The following is a 19,695-nucleotide window of genomic DNA, read 5'->3' on the forward strand; positions in this document are numbered from 1 at the left end:
CGATTTTTTGGAAATAATTCCATGGAATAGTTTGATTCCATCTCTATAATTTTCCTTTTCTCCAACCTCATATGTATATTATTTAATATGCTTATATATTTTTATAAGGACAATAATAGCTAAACTAATATACAAATGTATGTAGCATAGAAATCCAATTTGACACACCCTTAAAGAATCTCCATACAAAACCATGATAGACTTTGAAACATATCTACAATTGATGGTGGATAGGGGAAATTATTATTCCGTTTTCGAAAATGTTCTTATTTATTACATTTTTAAGAGATATATTAAAACATTTTTCTCTACTCATTCAAATAATTATAGTATTGAAATATGTTCTTGTAGTGAATTAAGTTTAAGTAATTTAATTTTTTCAAACTTGATAAATTCTGATTTTATTGTAGATTATGAAAACACGAGTTTAGTAAAATTTTTCTCGCGTATTATATTAAGAGAGAAAACCAACAAACATAATAAAACCAATTTTCAAAATTATTGTGAAATCAAAAAAAAAAAAAAAAAAAAAAAAAAAGCTAGCTATCTAGCCAAATGGAATATCAACCTTTTGAAAATACTTCATCATTATTACACGTCGGAAAATAAGACTGAAAAGAAACTTGAAAAAAAAACTGATAAACAAATCAATGATTTCTTTCATAGATTTGGGAAATATATCATATCTTTGTTACATTTCGAAAATAAAATTATCAAAACAAAAGACAAACCATTGTTTTTATTTTTGTTTCTTTTATTGTTCACTAAAAAGTCAGTAAGCAAAAATAAGGGCGATGAAAAAAAACAAGCCAAAAAATGTATGACTATAAAAAAAAGTCCAAAACAAAATACCACATTTTTGGATGAAGGAGAAAAGTTTTATGAATATATTAATAATGGACATTTTCAAAATATAAAATATAATTCTATAAATAAGTTGGTACATAACCATTTACATCATGTTTACATATTTGACGAGAAATACAGTACGAATGCCGTTGACAATGAAGATCAAAAGGGAACCGAAGAAATAGGATGTGATGGTATGTGTGGAAGGAAAAAAAAAAAAAAAATTATTATTTTATGTAAAAAGTCTTTATTATTTTTAAGTAAAATATGCTTAGATTATTTAAAAGGAATAAATTATAAAATTTATGAAAAACCTCATTTAGTATTTACAAAAGTGAATAATGATCCTTTAAGCTTTATCAGAACAAAAAGGGAAGACCCCTTATTTAGTAGTTATATTCCATTAATAAGTTATATAAAAAATAAAAAAAAATCAAACATAATATTTAACATTTTATTGCTAAAAACGTTTTATAAATCTAAATTTATTAAGACAATTTCAAGAAAAACTAATGGTTGCCCTACATTTTTTAAAAACTATTTAACTCTCTTTTATTTTAAGTTTGTTTGTCATAATTCTGACCAATTGCGCATAACGAACATCCCTATTCTTTCACAATATTTCCAAATATTAAAATTGGCAAATGAATGTAAAAATATAAAATCGTTTCCCTTTCAAATGTACAGTGAATATTCTGAAGCAAACCTTTACAGATTGTTGTGTAAAAGGGAACATAAATATTCTAACAATAGTACTAAAGACAAAAGTGAAAAATACATTCTCTTTACACTAACATGCGCATATATATGCCTCATACTCAATAACAATTATTATAACTTATACTTTTTATTTATTATAATTCTTTTAAAAAGTGAGCATTCAAAACTCCATGATAAAATAAATTATTTTATAAATCAATTGATAGAATTCGATCCCAGTAATCAATATCTATGGAATGTGAAAAATATGCTTTTTTATATATACATACAAAAAAATATAAAGAAGTATATATATCTTACTTACATGCATGGAGGGAAATCAGAGGATATGAACATTTTCTTACCCTCCTTTACCTGCATAAGTAATGTAGAAAACTATTCTCAAATTGAAAGTTTTCAAAACAATCCATTTGATAACATTAATAATTATCAAAGAATACAAAAAAGAATATGGAGCAAACAAAAATCATTCACAAAAGGGAAGTCGGTTATTAATCCTTTGCTTTCCTATAAACAGTCCCCTCACAACCGTAAACATATAATTCCTAAAAAGTGTAAAAATAAAAAGAGCGAAAAAAATACACTTACTTATTTTAATAAAAAAAATTTTAAATATATAAGGAAAAATTTAAATTTGTTTTTTAAAATTCTGGAAAAAAAAACATATAATTATATGGTAGCTTCACACATTTTTATTTTTTACAACAGCTTTTATTTTTTTCCCTCAAAGGAAGCTATACTTTTAAAAAATAAAGTAATCCCAATAAATTATAAAAATATTTTATACAAAAATATTTATTATTATGCAATTCATAATTCCTATCTTTTATTTTGTATAAAAAATTTATACCAAGATATTATTGCTTATTTAAGAGATTTTTTTGTTGTAATAATACGAAAAAATATCTTCGTATACAATTGTAGTTTCCCTATTATTCAAAAAGAGTGTTTGTATTGCAAAAAAAAAATAACTAACCAAATAAATGCATATAATGAAAGTATTAGTTGTCAAGACACAAAAATAAAAAATAAAACAAAATCCTACAACATTAATTTGTTATCATTTTATTCCAGTAATGATAAAAAAGACAAGCTACCCATTCAAAACTATAATATTTCCGACCTTTTTTATTTCTCTTTTTGTATTAATTGTAGAAATAAATTTTCCCATAACACCGAAAAATTAAAAAATGCACTTTTATTTAAGAATGATGAAAGAGAAAATACATACAAGTGTCCAAATAAAAGTTCAGAATATATACATGTAAAAAATATTTATTTCGACTTTTATATAATCAAAAATGACAACAATATAAGCCAAGATATCAGAATATCAACATCCCTTTTTTTATTTAAAAAAATAAGCTTGTTTTTAAAAAATTATGAAAATTTTTCAAAAAACATTATTCAATTATTAAATGCTTATTATGGGGAATTGTGGTATTTACATTTTTATGCAAATGGATTAAGGAGTGTTTTATATTGTATGCGTAATTGTAATTTTGTATTTCTTGAGTTATTTTATAATTTAATTTTGCCACTATTATTTTGGGAAAAAAAAAATAATTACACAAATATAAATGAAGAACCACACACATATTGGCCTCACCACCAAACTCAAAATGGAATAAAAAAGTATAAAAACTCTGATAAAATAATCTTCAACCTTTTTTCAAAATTAGACATTCATTATATTAAGCAACTAAAGTTTTTTAAAAAATATTACACAAGTTTTAACGTAAAATATGAAGGTAAAAAAAGACAAAATAAGACACTTACTATTATAAAACAAATCAATAAATTATTTAAATTTTATTTAAGTGGCGACAAGCCATTTTACTTTTATCAAGATGGAAAAAAAAAAAAAAAAAAAAAAAAAAAAAAAAAAATGGATAACTAGCGATTTCTATATTTTGTCCATTGATATATATAATCTACACACTGACATTGGTACAACAATTTTAAATGCTTATCAAAAAATGGAAAAAAAAAAACTTGAACAAAAAAAAGATAAAAATAAAAAATATAGACAAAACATAATCACACAAACAAAATCTTATTACTCAATATTTTTCAAATCCATAATTAATTTAATTTATGAACATTCTTTATATATATATAGAATGTTTAAAAAGTATGGTATTACTGAAAAGAACATACTAATTTACAATAATAATGAGAGAAATCATGATAAATTATTTACTCAAAACATAAATAATGTGAATAATTGTAATATTGGAAAATATGAAAAAAAAAGCATTTTACAAAATAACCACTTTAGTTGTAAAACTAGTGGTAGCATAGTAAATAATTTGGTTATTACACATACCGAAACAAACAATTATCAATTTGATTTAAAAAATTCTTTTCCTTTTTTTTATAAAATTTATAGAGATATATATATATTTTTTAAAATTATGAAGAAAAACAATTTCACTTTATTTTATGTCTTAAAAAATTATTCCTATTTATCCAAAAAAATTATAAAAAAATATATATTCTTTTTAAAATTTCTTTTTTCATATCATTTTATTTTATTCTTATGTGAACATAAATATGTTTTTTATTTGTTAAAAAAAATATACAAAATGTTGAAATATGTTTTTTTAAAAAACTAACCTTTTCTATATACTTATAAGTTATTTTATTTATGCAACTTTGCATTATTCCGTTGAAAATGTATTTATATATATACTTTGTTTATTATTTTTCATAATTTTGTTTCAGTTTTATTTTTAATTTGTGACTATAATTAAAACAAAAAAAAACAAGTTGTAAAGTTAATTAAAAAATTTTGTATTCCATAAAGACAATTTTTATTCAACACATTGTCTTATGAAATACTAATTAAAGGTATAAAAATATTGAAAAAAAAAATAAATTACAAATAAATTATTCTTAACAAAAAAATGAAAGTAAAAAATGAAATAGTTTTTATAGAATGTTGTGCTCGTTCTCGATGTCATGCTCAGGTTGTACATCGACATTTGTTTTATAGCTTGTCCATTTTTTCATAATTTTTATAGAATAATTAAAGGTTGCCTTTATTTTCTTGCTTATATCCATATATTGCACACGCACATTTTCTATGTTTCATATAATCATTAATTATATACTGAATACGGTTATTTAATAAATCATACAAAGTCATGTATCGTGTTTGGAGTTTTTTTCGAACTTTGAATTCTTTTTCTAATAATAATTTAATTTTACAGTTACTATTTTTTATTTGTTTTTTTATCATCTCTAAATTGTTTCTATAATTTATTATTTCTCGGTCATATATATTATTTTCATTAAAATTCATAATATATTTCATATTATTTTCTTTCATTTTTCCCTCATTTTCTAACATTGATAATTTTTCTTCTAATGTCATTCTGATCGCATGTTTTTCACTTATTTCAATTTTTAATAACTTTAATTCTTCCATTATTTTTTTTATTTTTTCTCGATAATTTTTTTCATTAGCATCTTCATACTCTTCATTATTTATTTCCTCATTCAAAAAGGTTAAAGGGAAGTTATCAAAAAATATTTGTTCACTCATTGTCTTGTATATTAGTATAATTATTCATTTTTATCACACAAGAAAACAAATATGAAAAAGAAAAATGTAGATATAACAATAATATCTCCTTTTCCTTTTGCCTATATCTTCACATGCCCATATCCCAAAACTTCTATTTAAGCATTCATAAATATACAATGCAATTTTTGCTAAAAAGTAATCACGCTTTTAGTATATCTTAATTGGATAATTTAAAAAAATAAATAAGCTAGAAAATGCAATAAATTTAGCTATATAAACTTTCAAATGATGAATAGTTTATTCCGAAATATACTTTCCCAATTTGAATTTCTTCAAAAAATGATAATTAACTCCATATTATTTATATTATTACATATAAGCTTGTTTAATTCATCAAATTCAAACATATTTATTCGTTAATTACAACAATTGATACTTTATATTTTATTAAAAAAGTATAATTATTAAATATGCCAAAAATATGATATTTTTTTTTTTTTTTTTTTTTTGCAAAAAATTATTGCTTATTCAGAAAAAAATAAAATTATAAAAATTATGTGGTATGCAAATAGGATGATTATTCTCTCCGATTTTAAGTGAAAATAATGCGTATTACTTCAATTTTAAAAAATCATTTTCTAAATATTTTTAAATATTAAATAAGTATAAAAATACATTTATATATCTACTTATTCTTTCATTAATTGATTTTTTATAAGCAAAAAATCGAACAAATTTATACCACAAATAATGTATTAAAAAATTTACCATTCAAATTGATACTTTTGTTTAACGATTATCCTTTGCATATTTACAAATATAGATTTTTTTATTATGAACAGGAATAACATACAAATTTGTGAATAATAAAAGTTTACATTTTTGTGTTTTCTCTTATCATGCTTCATATGGGCATGTTAACAACCACATGATAAAATATCGTATGCTTATTTTTCAGTCTTTAAACAAGACATGCCATATATACATATTTTTTTCCTTAAAAACGGAAAGATTTATATAAATATTTATATTTATTAATTAATTTGATTATTTTTGACACGATGTTTTACAATATAAGACACATTTAAAAAAATATTATTCTTATTACATGTATGCTACTTATATATCAACACCTTTTGCTAAGCAAATTCGGTATAGATTTAAAAATAAAACAAATTAATAAAAAACTAAACAATTTTTACTAAAACATCGAAAAAAATACACATGAAAATGCATATATACATCCTCCTAATGTTGTGTGAGTTATAAAATTGCGCATGGTATTTATTACATTAAAATATTTTTTTCTCCGACTATAAAATTATCAAAATGTTTTACATTTATTGTCAAATTATTATTTTTTGAAAAATCTTTGATAACCTGTGATACTTTTCGCTTTGTATCATCAAGCATATATTCCTATAAAAATGAATAGCAAAAAAAATGATTTGACCAAATGGGTGAGTAAAAAATATGCACACACAATAACTAGCCAATGAAATAAAAAAAAATTCCAGCTAACCAATGAAATAAAAAAAAAATTCCAGCTAGCCAACAATTTTATTACTTTTTTTGTATTAAGCTTACCTGCTCGAGTAGCACTATATTGTTGTAAAATTTTTTCATTTTTCCGTTGATCATATTTGTAACAATATTTTCGGGTTTATTTAAATCTTTTAACGAATCTCGAATAATATCCATTTCTTTTTTTACAACATTTTGATTTACTTTATCAATAGAAACACTAACAGGTTTTGCTGATATTATATGCATACATAAATCATTTGCAAAGCTGATTATATCTTTTTCTTTTGCTTTTAAGTTTTCATTTAAATTGTCTATTTCTATAACTAACATAACACCAGATAATCCAACATTATTTCCATCAACTATATTGTGAATATAAAAATGTAAAAATTCATTTTCATTTTTTTTGACATATTTTGAAAATCGTCCAATCTTTATATCTTCACGAAATATATTTCTTAAATAATTTAATTCTTCAGAAACTGTTCCGCTTATTTCACCATTGGAATTTGTATATGGTGATTGCATAATTTTATCAATTGCAACTAAAGAGGTATCAAAATTTTCTACTGAATCATTGATGTCAATATTTGATGGAATAATCTCATTATGTAAACAAAGTTTTGATACATTTTTAAGGAAAGTAACAAATTTATTATTTCGAGCTACAAAATCAGAATCTGTTAATAATTCAATTAAAACTATTTTATCATCCATAATATCTGAACATATCAAACCTTCTTTTTGGGTTTTAACACTTGTAGATATAAAACTTCCATTTTTTGTATTTTTCCTAACAAGTTCTATAGCCTTATCAACATCATTATTACATTCTTTTAATGCATCATTACATATTTGGATACTTGCATTTGTAACTTCTCTGATATATTTTAATCTTTTTAAGTTTTCATTAGTGGAATATAATCGATTTCTTTTATTAATACTTTTATTTTTTATCTGTTTAATACCCGTTATTAAGTTTAAGCTACTTGTCCTCTTATAGCATATTATATCTAACGAACAAGTCAAAACAAAAACAAAAAATAATTCAAAAAATAGGGAATATCTCATTTCATTAGTTCATTCAATGCTTTGTGGGGATATTAATCAGAGCATAAAAAGCACATACTTTTTTATTGTCGCTAATTATATGATCATCCCTTATGCCTTATACGATCACAAGCCCAGCTTTTCAAACTCACAACTATATATGCTATGTTTGTATATATTCGGAATAATTCTTTAATCACATATGCCACCTTTTTCTTAAACGATTCCCATAATACAATTATTTTGTTTTCCTAACAATGTATATAAATTTCCATTTATACAAAAAAGCCAATAAAATAAAAAATTTGAAAAAGAAATTATTTAAGAAATTGTGCTAGGTAGTAGCATTTTAAAAATAAATTTTATTTACAGTTTTTTTAATATTTAAGCACAAATTGCGCAACTAAAAAATATTATAAATAAAAAAAATAAACAAATATATGAGAATTCACAGTATGATTAAGTAAACGGAAAACACACGTGCATATCAATCCATAGCTAATATTTAAAAATATCATATAACCATATGTACATATATTCACTAGCGTATGAATAATTTAGTGAATCATGTATATATTATGCACGTGTTCATTCACAAAATTGGGTCACAATAAACGTATAAATTTATTACTAAAAGAAATTAAACTTTACAAAAAAAATATATTTATTTATATCCCCGCTTATTTAAAGAGTATTATCGCGGGAATATCCACTATTCAGAAAATGGCTAACAAAATAGCTAACCCCCAATATATGGCTATCCAATTTATACAATAGGAAAAACACACCTAGAAACTTTATTTTTTTCATCCTTCTCAATATATGGCCCATCTAACCATTATAACTAACCATTTTAGATCCATCTTCTGCACTTCCCCATTTACAATGACTATATCAATGACCTAATATATGTCAACCAGTCTTCATCAACTTTATACTCATTTAAGAGACGAACACCAGAGGTACTTGAATTTCCAGGATCTTCCAACTCCTTACTGTTACTATGAATAGTTCCAAATTTCTTTTTACCCTCTAATAATATACCAGATGTTTTATCCATTGTAAAATCAATAAATGAACTTAACTCATTATAATCTTCAATATATTCTTCTTCTATTTCATTTGGTTTTGAACCTATTTGACATTCTTCTTTTTCAACTTCTTTAAAATTTGGTTCAATTGGATTATCACGTTTTTTTGTTTTTTCATCCTCTTCTTTTAATTTAATTGATAAGTATTTTTTTTCTATAATGGGTAAATATGGTTCTATATTTTTTTTCATCTCTTCAATTTCATTTAATATATTTGAATTAATTTTTATAATATGACTTTTTAAAATATTATTTTTTTTTGTATAAATACCAGTTCCTTGATATTTATTATATAATTGATGAATGACTGATTTTTCATATTTTAATAAATTCATAAAATTTTGAAACCATAAATGAATTGCTGATATTTGTTTGGTTAGCAGATCTTGTGGTTTTCCTTTAATGAATATATTTTTATAAATATATATACTACATTCGTATATTATTTTATTTAATTTTTCAAAACCATCTATTAATTTATTTATATCATTTTCTTTCATATATATAAGTGTGTTCTTAATCATTCTCAAGCTATTCCCTTCCTCTTTATAATCGATGTTATACATTTGATTATATATAATCCTTACATTTGTGACTTGCCCTTTTTCATTTGTATTTATAATATTAGTATTGCTAGACCCATCAAATGTTTGTACCCCATTATTATTATTATAATTGGTTAGACAAATCCTTTTCACATTTTCTTTTCTTTTATATTCACCACTATCTTTTCTTATTTCCTTTTCATTTTGAGTTTTACATAAATCTGTTTTATAATTTGATGTACCATCTTTATCAAGCCCATTATTTATACTAAACTCACGATTTTCATAACTCTCTAAATTTCCAGACTTACCATTATCTTTGTTTCCTTCCCAATTTGATGAACTTGCTATTTGTTTTGTTTTACTATAATTGTTTTCATTCTCTAATTCGGTATTCATATATGGTGGGAGACAATTTTCATTTTTCAATCTCACCTGTTGATGATGCCATTGTTGTGTAGCTGATAAATTTCCACACCTAATTTGAAAATCATATATTTGCATTTCTTTAGATGTTATAGATCTAGTTCGATCGTTTTGATATGGGATGTTTAAAAAAAAATTTGGATTTTCATTTTCATCTAATAGAGAAATAAAAAAAAACTTACACACAGATATTTTATTTGGTGTAACTATTTTATTTAACTTCATATTTAGTAACTGCTCTAACATTAATGTGTGTAATTTATTACATAACAATCTATTTATTTTAATTTTAAAATGAATATTTTTATCACTATATATATTATTTAATCGACCTATTTTTGATATTAATGCTCCGAGATAATTACTATTACTAAAACTTAAATATGTTTTTAAAACTTCATAAAATATTATTTGAAAAGTATTTAAAGTACAAGCAGATGAATAAAACTTATATCCATTACTTATTAATTCTATTTTTTTTTTTACTGAATTATTTTCATAAATATAAAAATTTCTTTTTATATCGATATTTAGTGGGTTTACTAAGTTTACATTATAGCTATTTATTAAATAGCTATCATCTATATGTATATATTTTTTTTTTTCCAAAAATTTTTCTATCAATAAATTTAAATAAAAATTTATTATCATATTTGTATTTCCATTCTTTTTTAATGCATTCATCAAAGCTAGTAACGATATAATTGACATGTTTATGCTTTCTTTATTTTCATCTATATTTAAATTTGTGCCACTATTATAATTTGCATTTTTTATTTTTTGTTTATTTTTTAATATACTTTTATTTATATATATTTTTTCTTTTTTTTTGATCTCATTCTTTTTCAACAACCCAAGATCTAGTACTTCTTTTTTAGTCATTACTAAACTACCAAATGCTACAAATGGTTTATATATTATTTGTTTTGTCTTTTTCTTTTTATTAAATTTACAACTACATGTATAACTACATCCTTGAATATTTTTACAATCTTTCTTTTCCCTTTCTCGAATTTCTTTTCCGTCATGTCTTTTTCTTTCCATTTTCTCTTCTTCCTCCTCCGCACTTTCTCCATTAGGCTTGCTCATGTCATCTGTTAATTCATTCTCAAACTCGTCTTCCTCATCTTCTTCCTCATCATCTTCCTCTTCTTCTTCGTCCTCCTCTTCATTACCCTCTCCTAAATGTCTTACATCACCAACGAAATCCCAATTAAAGAAAAAGTTTTCTGAATAATTTTTATACATATTATACGACTTATTTCGTAGAAAATCATTGTTTTTATTATTTTTTTTTATTTTCTTTTCCTCTTCTCTTATTATTTGATTTTTTTTTTTTTTTTTCAACTGAGAAATATAAGAGCTAACTAAAAGGGAATCATCAATAATAATTATTTCGCTAGTCAACTTACTTAAATGAATATTTGATAAAAAAGGTATCATCAAACGGAAACATAATAATCTAAATAATCTTTGAATAAAGAAAAAAAGAAATTTTTTTTTTAAATAAAATAACCCATAACCAAATGATAAATATTTTAAAATTAGCATAACTAGCAAACTTCTATAAATATATATTTTTTCATCAAAATATTCTTGAACAAGAAAAAAGTCCGATTTTATTTCTTTATATAACAGTTTAACAATTAAGTTTAAATATATTCCTTTTCCTTTCTCTTTATAAATTAAATATTGTTGAGTAATTTCATTTGAATAAATTGGACTTGCTTCTTCATTTCTGTCTATTATGCTTTTATTTAGCTCCCTATAAATTTGACTATGCTTATTTTTTCGATCCATACAGTTTTGGCAATTTGTCTTTGCTCCTGTAATGCCTTCATTACAAAGACATGCTTTCATAAAAAGATATTTTGATTCTCCATTTTTATCAAATTTTTTTATTTCAGTATCATGTATTTTAAAAATTTCTTCATTTTTATTAAAATCTATGCATATACTAAGATTGACAGGAAATATTTCATTTTTTACGTCAAAAGATTTTTTTTTTACATCATCATTTATAATTATTACACCATTTAATAACTTAACTAATGAAAGAAAAACTAATGGATATATATCTATAATAATATTGGTGTATTTATTTCTTCGACTCTTTAAATTTATTTTATTTTTTTTTTTATTATTATATTCTATATTATTTTTATTCCATTTCATTATATTATTCATTTCATGTAAATATTTTTCATATATGATTTCTCGTTGGTCTCGTTCAACCATATCAATGCTACAATTTTTTATATCATTTTTATTTTCCCCTTCTGAAATAGCTTGTTTTCTTTTTCTTCTTCTTCTTCGTTTTTTTTTATTAAACTCAATTTTATTTTCAACATTTTCCTTGAAAATTTTTCCATTTATTTTTAAAAGTATATTTCCTATTTCTATATTATCATGTCCTGACTTGTATTTATATAATTCATGTAAAATATGATAAGCTAAATCTTCTTTGAAAAAATATAGATTGTCAATTTCGTTATCTTTATTAATTATTACATTACTAAGTTCTTGCTCTATATAGCTTTTATTATTATTATTTTTTTTTTTTTTCAAAATTTCTGAACAAATCATATTTTTTTTTTTTTTTTTATCGATTGAAAAATAAGAAACTAAAACATTTTCACACACAATTAAATCGTATTTGTACATAATCATCATTATTTCCTCAAAAGCTAATTCGCTATTTTCGGATTCTTTCCAATTTTTATTCAAATCATTAGTAGTTTCATTTTCTTTACCAAACCTTTCAGTCTTCAACTCACCATTCTCTAAATAGCTATCGTTGCAATTTTTTTTTTCTGTATCGCTAGCTATTTTTCCATTTTCTGCACACACATAATTTTCATCATATATTTCACAACTTTCCACCTTAAAATATTTAGTCCGATTTGTAAACAAGTCATACACATTCCAATTGCAAAAAGAAGAAGACATAACCTGGTAACAGCAATCGTCAATGTAGTTATAAGACATTATTGGGTCGATTAAAAATTTTCCATTATTTATCATAAGGTATATATATTTGTTCTCTTCACTAAATGGCTTATTATTATTGTTTTGCTCATTTTTTGTGTATGTGATATCCTTTATATTGACATCATCATTTTTTATTTCATGCGTCGATTTCTCTTTCTTTTTTAGGGTGTATGAAAATTTAGTGAAATGCATAAAATACATTTTAAAATTTTTAAAAATTAAAGAAAAAAATATTAAATATGACAAAAACATACATTTGCATGGTTTTGTGTACAATCGCTTATCAAAATAGTTTATTTGGTTGGCTATTTCATTTTTTATCTTTTCAATTTTGCTTCCTTTGGTGCATTGAGAAAAATAAAAAGAATATATATTCGCTAAGCTTATCCTAACCTCTTTCAAATTAATGCTATTGTAATGGTTGCTATTTATACTACATCCATTTCGTGTCATAATTTCACCGCTTTTCAAAAAATAATTTAAAAAATAAATGTTTTGTAAATGTACCCGAGTTGTGTCAAGTCTAATTAATATGCTTATAATTATTTCACTTAATTCGTAGTCATTTGAAAATGTGTAACATAGAAAAGATGCTAATTCTTCTTTTTTTATTTGATGTATAAAGCTTAAAAATAATAAATCAAATACTACACTAAATATATTGCTTCTTTTAAAAGTTTTCAAACATTTAGACAATATATAAAAAGTGGTATCCACAAAACATTTATTCATATAATAATAGCTTTTTTTATTTTTTTTAGAAATATTTGAAACTAGCGATGATTTTTTTTTTTTTTTTTTTTTTAAAAGATATGAATTATTATTTTCGTCACACTGTTGCAAATATTCTGCATCATCATCTTTTGCAAATCCACTATTAGATGTTATATCACTATTTTTATCATAACTATCATCAAAATTTTTAGATTGTTCATCTGGTTTAGAAATAAAGCCATAATTTATTTGTCCATCATTTGGATAGACAAAACTATTTTGTTGAGCAAGACATATTTTTGTATTATCTACTGAAGGGGTTTCCAAAAAATAATCGTCTAAACCTGTTTCATTATTCTTTAAACTAACAATTTTAAACACATTTCGTAGCCAGATATTTTTATATTTCCTAATCAGATTTATAGAATAAAATTTGATATACTTAAATGTAATATCTGTATATCCCTTAAAATGTATAAACATATTTTTATAAATATTTTGTATTTTTTCATTTTGAAAATATGAGGATATATTATCATTAAAATTAAAAGAAATTTGTTCAATTAATAAGCCAATAAATATATAAATAAAAGAATAATTTTCATATCCAAATTTATCAAATGAATTATAGTGATTTGTTTGAGAATAATTTATATCATTTTTTTTTTTTTTTTTTTTTTTTAATATTTTTTCATCCTTTTTTAAATCTTGTTCTTCACACTTTTTTCGTCTACCCCTTTTATTTTTCTTACTTAATTGTTTCAAATATTTCTTTGCATGATTTAATGATCTAATAATTTTTTTATAAAAATATCGACTCTTTACTTTTAATTTTGAAAAGTTATAAGTTACTTTTAAATTTATTATATTTGAAAATATATGCTTAATTATGTTCACATATATACAGTAGTTACTTCTAGCCATGTATAATATATAAAGAATTATTAGGTCTTGTCTAGGGGAAAGTAATTTTTCACCCCCTTGACAATGAAGACCATTATTTTGAAACTTTCTCTTATTCCTCATAACTCTCATACTTGCATCATATAATTTGTTACTCTTTTCTTTGCCCATATTTTCTCCTACATCTTCAATGAAACTAAAATGTACTTTGCTTTTAGCTTCATTGTTTGGAATATTCCTCAGATGGCTATCATTTATGCTATTTTTGTTATCGTCGTTTGCTTCTGTTAATTTTGAAATAGATAAGTTTGCATTTTTAAGTCGTCGCTCGTATAATCTAGCAAATCTTCTAAGCTGGGTTGATAGACATATTGTCTTTGAAAAAAAGTGTAAATATAAGGCACACACATATGGATAGTTTAATCCTGTATATAATGATTTTCCATCATTTTTATGAAGTACTATATTTATTAAAAATAAAATAGAATAATTTAAAAATTTTTTATTTGATAAAAAGCCAGTCATAATATTTATCAATATATTTATATCTTCTAAATAGGATATATTCTTCAACTTAATTTTATATAAATGTAATATAAACCAATTAAAAAAAAATATATTAATTCTAAAAACAAAATAATCATGTAAAATAAATATTTTGCTTATAAAAAAAAATAATATTTTCATTTCAATATCATTACATTTTTTATTTAATTCCCATAAGCATGGAGATAACTTTTTCATAGTATTATATAAATATACTTTATTGAAATCTAAATATTTTGATTTTTTATAAAACAAATAAGAAAATAAAATTATACATTCATATATATTTATTCCCTTATAAAGAAATATTCTCTTTAAATTATTTAATATTAATTCTTTATTTATATATTTTATATTTTTTAAATTTGTATAAATATAATTATCATCCTTTATCAAGCAACAATTATTGTCTATCCCATTATCTAAACAGTTTCTATAACATTTTAATGTATCAATCACATTTTTACAAAATTTGTTTGAAACATTTTCATACTGGTTGTTCATCATTTCATTATTGTCATATACTATGTCTTCTTCAATCATTTTTTTTATGCTGCAAATACGAAGAAAAATATTATTTGTATTAACAAACTTTTCATCAACATGTTCAGCATTATTAATATTTTTTCTGTCTACATGTTTGTTCACTTTCTCGTTAATACGATTAGGGATTTCTATATTTTCAGTTTTGCCTACATCTACAATATTACTATTATTTACATAAGAGTCATTTTTTTGATTATCATTTGTTTGACTATTGCATATTTCAATTTCTTCATCCATACTATATGTATTTTCATTATTACTTGAACTATCCGTTCTTGTCATATCTCCTGAAGAGTACTCAGATGAATATACGGAACTATAAACTGAATCTGATTCCATAGATGCATCTACTTTATTTTCTTCATTTGGTGTTTCATCACAACTTAGATGCTGACTGAAATTTTGAATATTTCGATTTTCTTTATCATTATTAATGCCATTTATTCTATCCTCTTGATTGTTATCAATTTTATATTTTTCTTCGTTCTTTTGATTTTTTTCCTTAAACTTTTCTTGTTTAACTTTTGACTTAGCATTTTCTGCCATACCTTCAGCATAGCTCTTTTTTAATGAATCATCCTCATCACTGTCATTATTTTTTTCTTTTTTTACACGATTATTTTGGTTGTTATATATATTTTGTTCGTCGTCATTTTCAGACAATTCCTCATCAGCCACTGAAAACTCACTTTTGTCTTCCTTATCATTTTCCATTTTTATTTCATGCTCTATAATATTACTACTACGATCCGATGATTCAACATCACTATCGTTGTCATCAGTTTCTGAGTGGGTACTCTCTAAATTAGTGTCTCCTTCTTTATCCCAAACATTTTCATGAGGTTCGTTATCCTCATATTCTCGTGAATCACATCTAACATTTTCTGTCGTAGAACTTCGATTCCATTTTTCATTCAGAAAATCAATAACAGTGGGTCTTCTTTTCTTAATTTCAATAACTTTATTTTTTTTATTATGAAGATTATTATTTGGTGATTCATTTTCATTTCTCTTTCTTTTTTTTTCATTATCATTAAACCCGTTTGTAAAAAAAGAAGAATCAGATGAATCAGAAGAAACGGACATATTTGATGACATACATGAATTTTGATCATTTTTTTTTTTTTTTTTCAAAGAATCTACATAGCTATTTCTGTTCATGTTTTCTGACTCACCATCTTCTTTTTCAAAACAGTTTCTATAATTTTCATTGTTTACAGATGCTCGTTTTTTACGACCTTTTGAATTATGATACATTTTCATGTCAATATGTGATTCATTTTCTTTTTCATTATATATTGGAGATGCTTGAGGTAAATCATTTAATGTGACACTATTTTTACTTGGTCTTCCTCTTCGATTATGCTTTTTTATTTTCATGTTATTTTTATAATCATCATTATTATCATTAGTATGATCTATATAAATGTTGCTACTTCTTTTGTTTAATATTTTTTGATTATTTATATCATTGTAATTGTGAGTAATATTGGTATTCGTTTTTATAATAGTTCTTTGTTCTTCTTTTCCATATTCAGGATTTATATAGTCATTTAAATAATTATCATGAACATTTATACTACCAATATTTCCACAATTTAATGAATTGGCATTTGCTACATTTTCCATTTTGTATATACCATATTTTTCATATTGACGAGTATTATACATATTTGATGCATCTTCTTGATTATTTCCTAAGTTATATCTTGGATCAGTAGTTAAGCTTGTTCCTTTATATGGATTATTATTCACAATATTACAAGTATACATATTTTCTGATAAATTATTACTTTGTTTTGATTTATTTTCAAATGACATTGTGTTTATATTTGGGTCTGGATAGGGTCTAACTAAATTTGGAAATATATTTCCTTTTATATTTCTAATATATGTCATATTCATGTCTATTCCTGGATCTGTTATGCACATTCCAGATTTGTCATTATTTATTTCAGAGCCATTTCCTATTTTTATCATTCCCCTTGGATTAGTTCCAAGATAATGTATGTTTGTATTAGCATTATTATTTACACTATTTATTATATTTCTATTATTATTGTTATTTATGTTTGGATTTACAATATTTGTGTGTGGAAAATTGAGGGATGAGCCACTGATGAGACTCCCCCTTTTCTCATTCACATTTTTCTTTCGATTATGATCAGACATATTATTTAGTAAACAAGTAGTTATATTTGGATAATATAATGAATTGTCATTAAATTGACGATTTTTTTCGTCGTTTATTTTTATATAGTTATTAAAATTACTATTATTATTTAGGGCATCATAATTAATTTTGTTATATATATCAGTTCCAGTTTCATTAATATTATTATTTAATTTATTTTTCAAATTGTTAGAATATAAATATATATCATTATTGTTTATTTTATTATTACCCATAGAATGAATACTCAAGTTTGAGGTTATGTTCCGCACAGTTTGATGAACATCTGTTTGACTTACACGCGGAATAGGTTGGCTTAAACTTCGACTCAATATGTTATTCCCATTTAATGTTATATTTTGATCATAACTTTGACATAAATTTTGGCCAAGGTTTTGATTAATATTCGGCTTCAAATGGTTTGCAAAATATTCGTTTCTAATAATCGGAATTATACTCCCATTTTTTATTCCATCATTTAATGGGGTATAATTCTTTAATCGATTACCTATGCTTGCATTTAAGTAGGTACCTGTATTAACAAAAATTTTTTTTTTTTTTTTTTTTTAATTGTCATATGGAATGTAACACTACACACGCTATGCTAGTGTGCCTATTCGTTATGCATTATTTTTTCACGTTTTTTTTCCCCTTTTTTTTCACTTTTTTTTCACTTTTTTTCATTTTTCCTTTGCATTTATTACTTGCGTTTCCGGGGCAAATTGTACAGTTCAAAGAGGAAGTATCAAATGGCTTGCTGCAAATATTTTTACTGTGTGCATTTTTTATATCATCATTAAAAACATTTATTTCAGTAGGTTTTTTATTAAAGCATGTACATTGTAAACATAATTTTTTTTCATAATTGGAGGGAAAATTATTTGAACAATAAGTATTAAATATATTTTTCCCATAATTTAAATTATTATCATGTGTATTATTTTTGGGATATATACAATTATTAGTTAATATATGATTAACATCTCTTTGGTTATATCCTAGTTCATTAATTGAGGAGTCAATTACATGATTGGGAATACCATTAACATTGCTACTATTGTGGATGGTAGAATGTCTTTTATTATATCCGTAAGCTGGCTCTCTAGTATTATTACTACCAAATAAATCTGATGTATATAAATTATTTCCATGATTAATATCGTTACATAAATTTGTATTAACGAAAAAGTTTTTTTCTATCCCATTGTTTTTATTTGCATGATAGCTACATATATGTTCATTCATTTTTTTTTAAAACAAATACACAATAAAAAAGGTTAATGTTCTTTCGGTTATTTCATTATTCTCAATCCATAACACATGCGATATTTTTTACTTAAAAAAAAATTATAATCACCAAGATTGTTAATTATATTGTAAAGTTAAAACATTATATATATATAATAAAAAACAATTAAAAATGAATAAGATAATATGTATATATTCCATTAAAATGTTGCAAATTTTTCATTTTTCAAAATTTTCTCTCTATTATTACTTTCATAGAGCTTGTATTTTTTTCATTACAAAAACGGTATATTTATTATGTCTTTTTAAATTTTCAAATATTTAAAAATTATATTCATAGAATTGTGCCTTTTTTCTCTTTCCATTTTAAGCTTGAAAAATAAGCTCATAATTATTACAAGCCGGAAAAACATACGTCCGCACTTATGCATACTTGTGTGCATTGCTGGTTTATGCTTAATCCTTTTAAGTAAATTTATAAATAATATCCTCTTATGAAATTAAATTGATAGACAATATACTAAACGAAATATATTTTAAATTGGCTTTATTAATATGTAGAGAAAGTTTAGGATATATACATATTAAAAGGGAGAGAAATTGTGGGTCTGAAATTTAATGCTAAGACATATAGAGATCCTATTATTCTTCTCGCGAAAAAGAAAAAAAACATAAGCCAAATGAAAGCTTTATAATATATCAATATTTATAAAGCTAAAGCAAATTTATTTGACCATTTCACAAAAGTTCAAAGCATAACATATATCAAATTATGTATAAGATATTTCTACCTCTCTATTTTTCGAATTTGAAGGCACATTCATATAAATGTGT

At 23.1% G+C, this 19,695-nt stretch overlaps 4 protein-coding genes across 4 annotated transcripts; 1 reads left to right on the forward strand and 3 right to left on the reverse strand.

The window, feature by feature from the left end:
• Nucleotides 1-193: 193 nt before the first annotated feature.
• Nucleotides 194-3,469, forward strand: PVVCY_0400390 (conserved Plasmodium membrane protein, unknown function; the record flags this gene model as incomplete). Its single annotated transcript, XM_037634945.1, has 1 exon — nucleotides 194-3,469. One exon carries the CDS (start codon nucleotides 194-196, stop codon nucleotides 3,467-3,469), a length of 3,276 nt encoding a protein of 1,091 aa, XP_037490136.1.
• Nucleotides 3,470-4,600: 1,131 nt separating this feature from the next.
• Nucleotides 4,601-5,119, reverse strand: PVVCY_0400400 (conserved Plasmodium protein, unknown function; the record flags this gene model as incomplete). Its single annotated transcript, XM_008627798.1, has 1 exon — nucleotides 4,601-5,119. The coding sequence occupies one exon, from the start codon at nucleotides 5,117-5,119 to the stop codon at nucleotides 4,601-4,603; it is 519 nt and encodes a 172-aa protein (XP_008626020.1).
• A 1,269-nt stretch (nucleotides 5,120-6,388) lies between these two features.
• Nucleotides 6,389-7,699, reverse strand: PVVCY_0400410 (elongation factor (EF-TS), putative; the record flags this gene model as incomplete). Its single annotated transcript, XM_008627797.1, has 2 exons — nucleotides 6,389-6,520; nucleotides 6,689-7,699. The coding sequence occupies 2 exons, from the start codon at nucleotides 7,697-7,699 to the stop codon at nucleotides 6,389-6,391; spliced, it is 1,143 nt and encodes a 380-aa protein (XP_008626019.1).
• Nucleotides 7,700-8,567: 868 nt separating this feature from the next.
• Nucleotides 8,568-18,858, reverse strand: PVVCY_0400420 (conserved Plasmodium protein, unknown function; the record flags this gene model as incomplete). Its single annotated transcript, XM_008627795.2, has 2 exons — nucleotides 8,568-18,145; nucleotides 18,318-18,858. 2 exons carry the CDS (start codon nucleotides 18,856-18,858, stop codon nucleotides 8,568-8,570), a joined length of 10,119 nt encoding a protein of 3,372 aa, XP_008626017.2.
• Between the last annotated feature and the right edge of the window lie 837 nt (nucleotides 18,859-19,695).

This window comes from Plasmodium vinckei, assembly GCF_900681995.1.
Source record: "Plasmodium vinckei vinckei genome assembly, chromosome: PVVCY_04".
Classification (NCBI taxonomy): Eukaryota; Apicomplexa; class Aconoidasida; order Haemosporida; family Plasmodiidae; genus Plasmodium; species Plasmodium vinckei.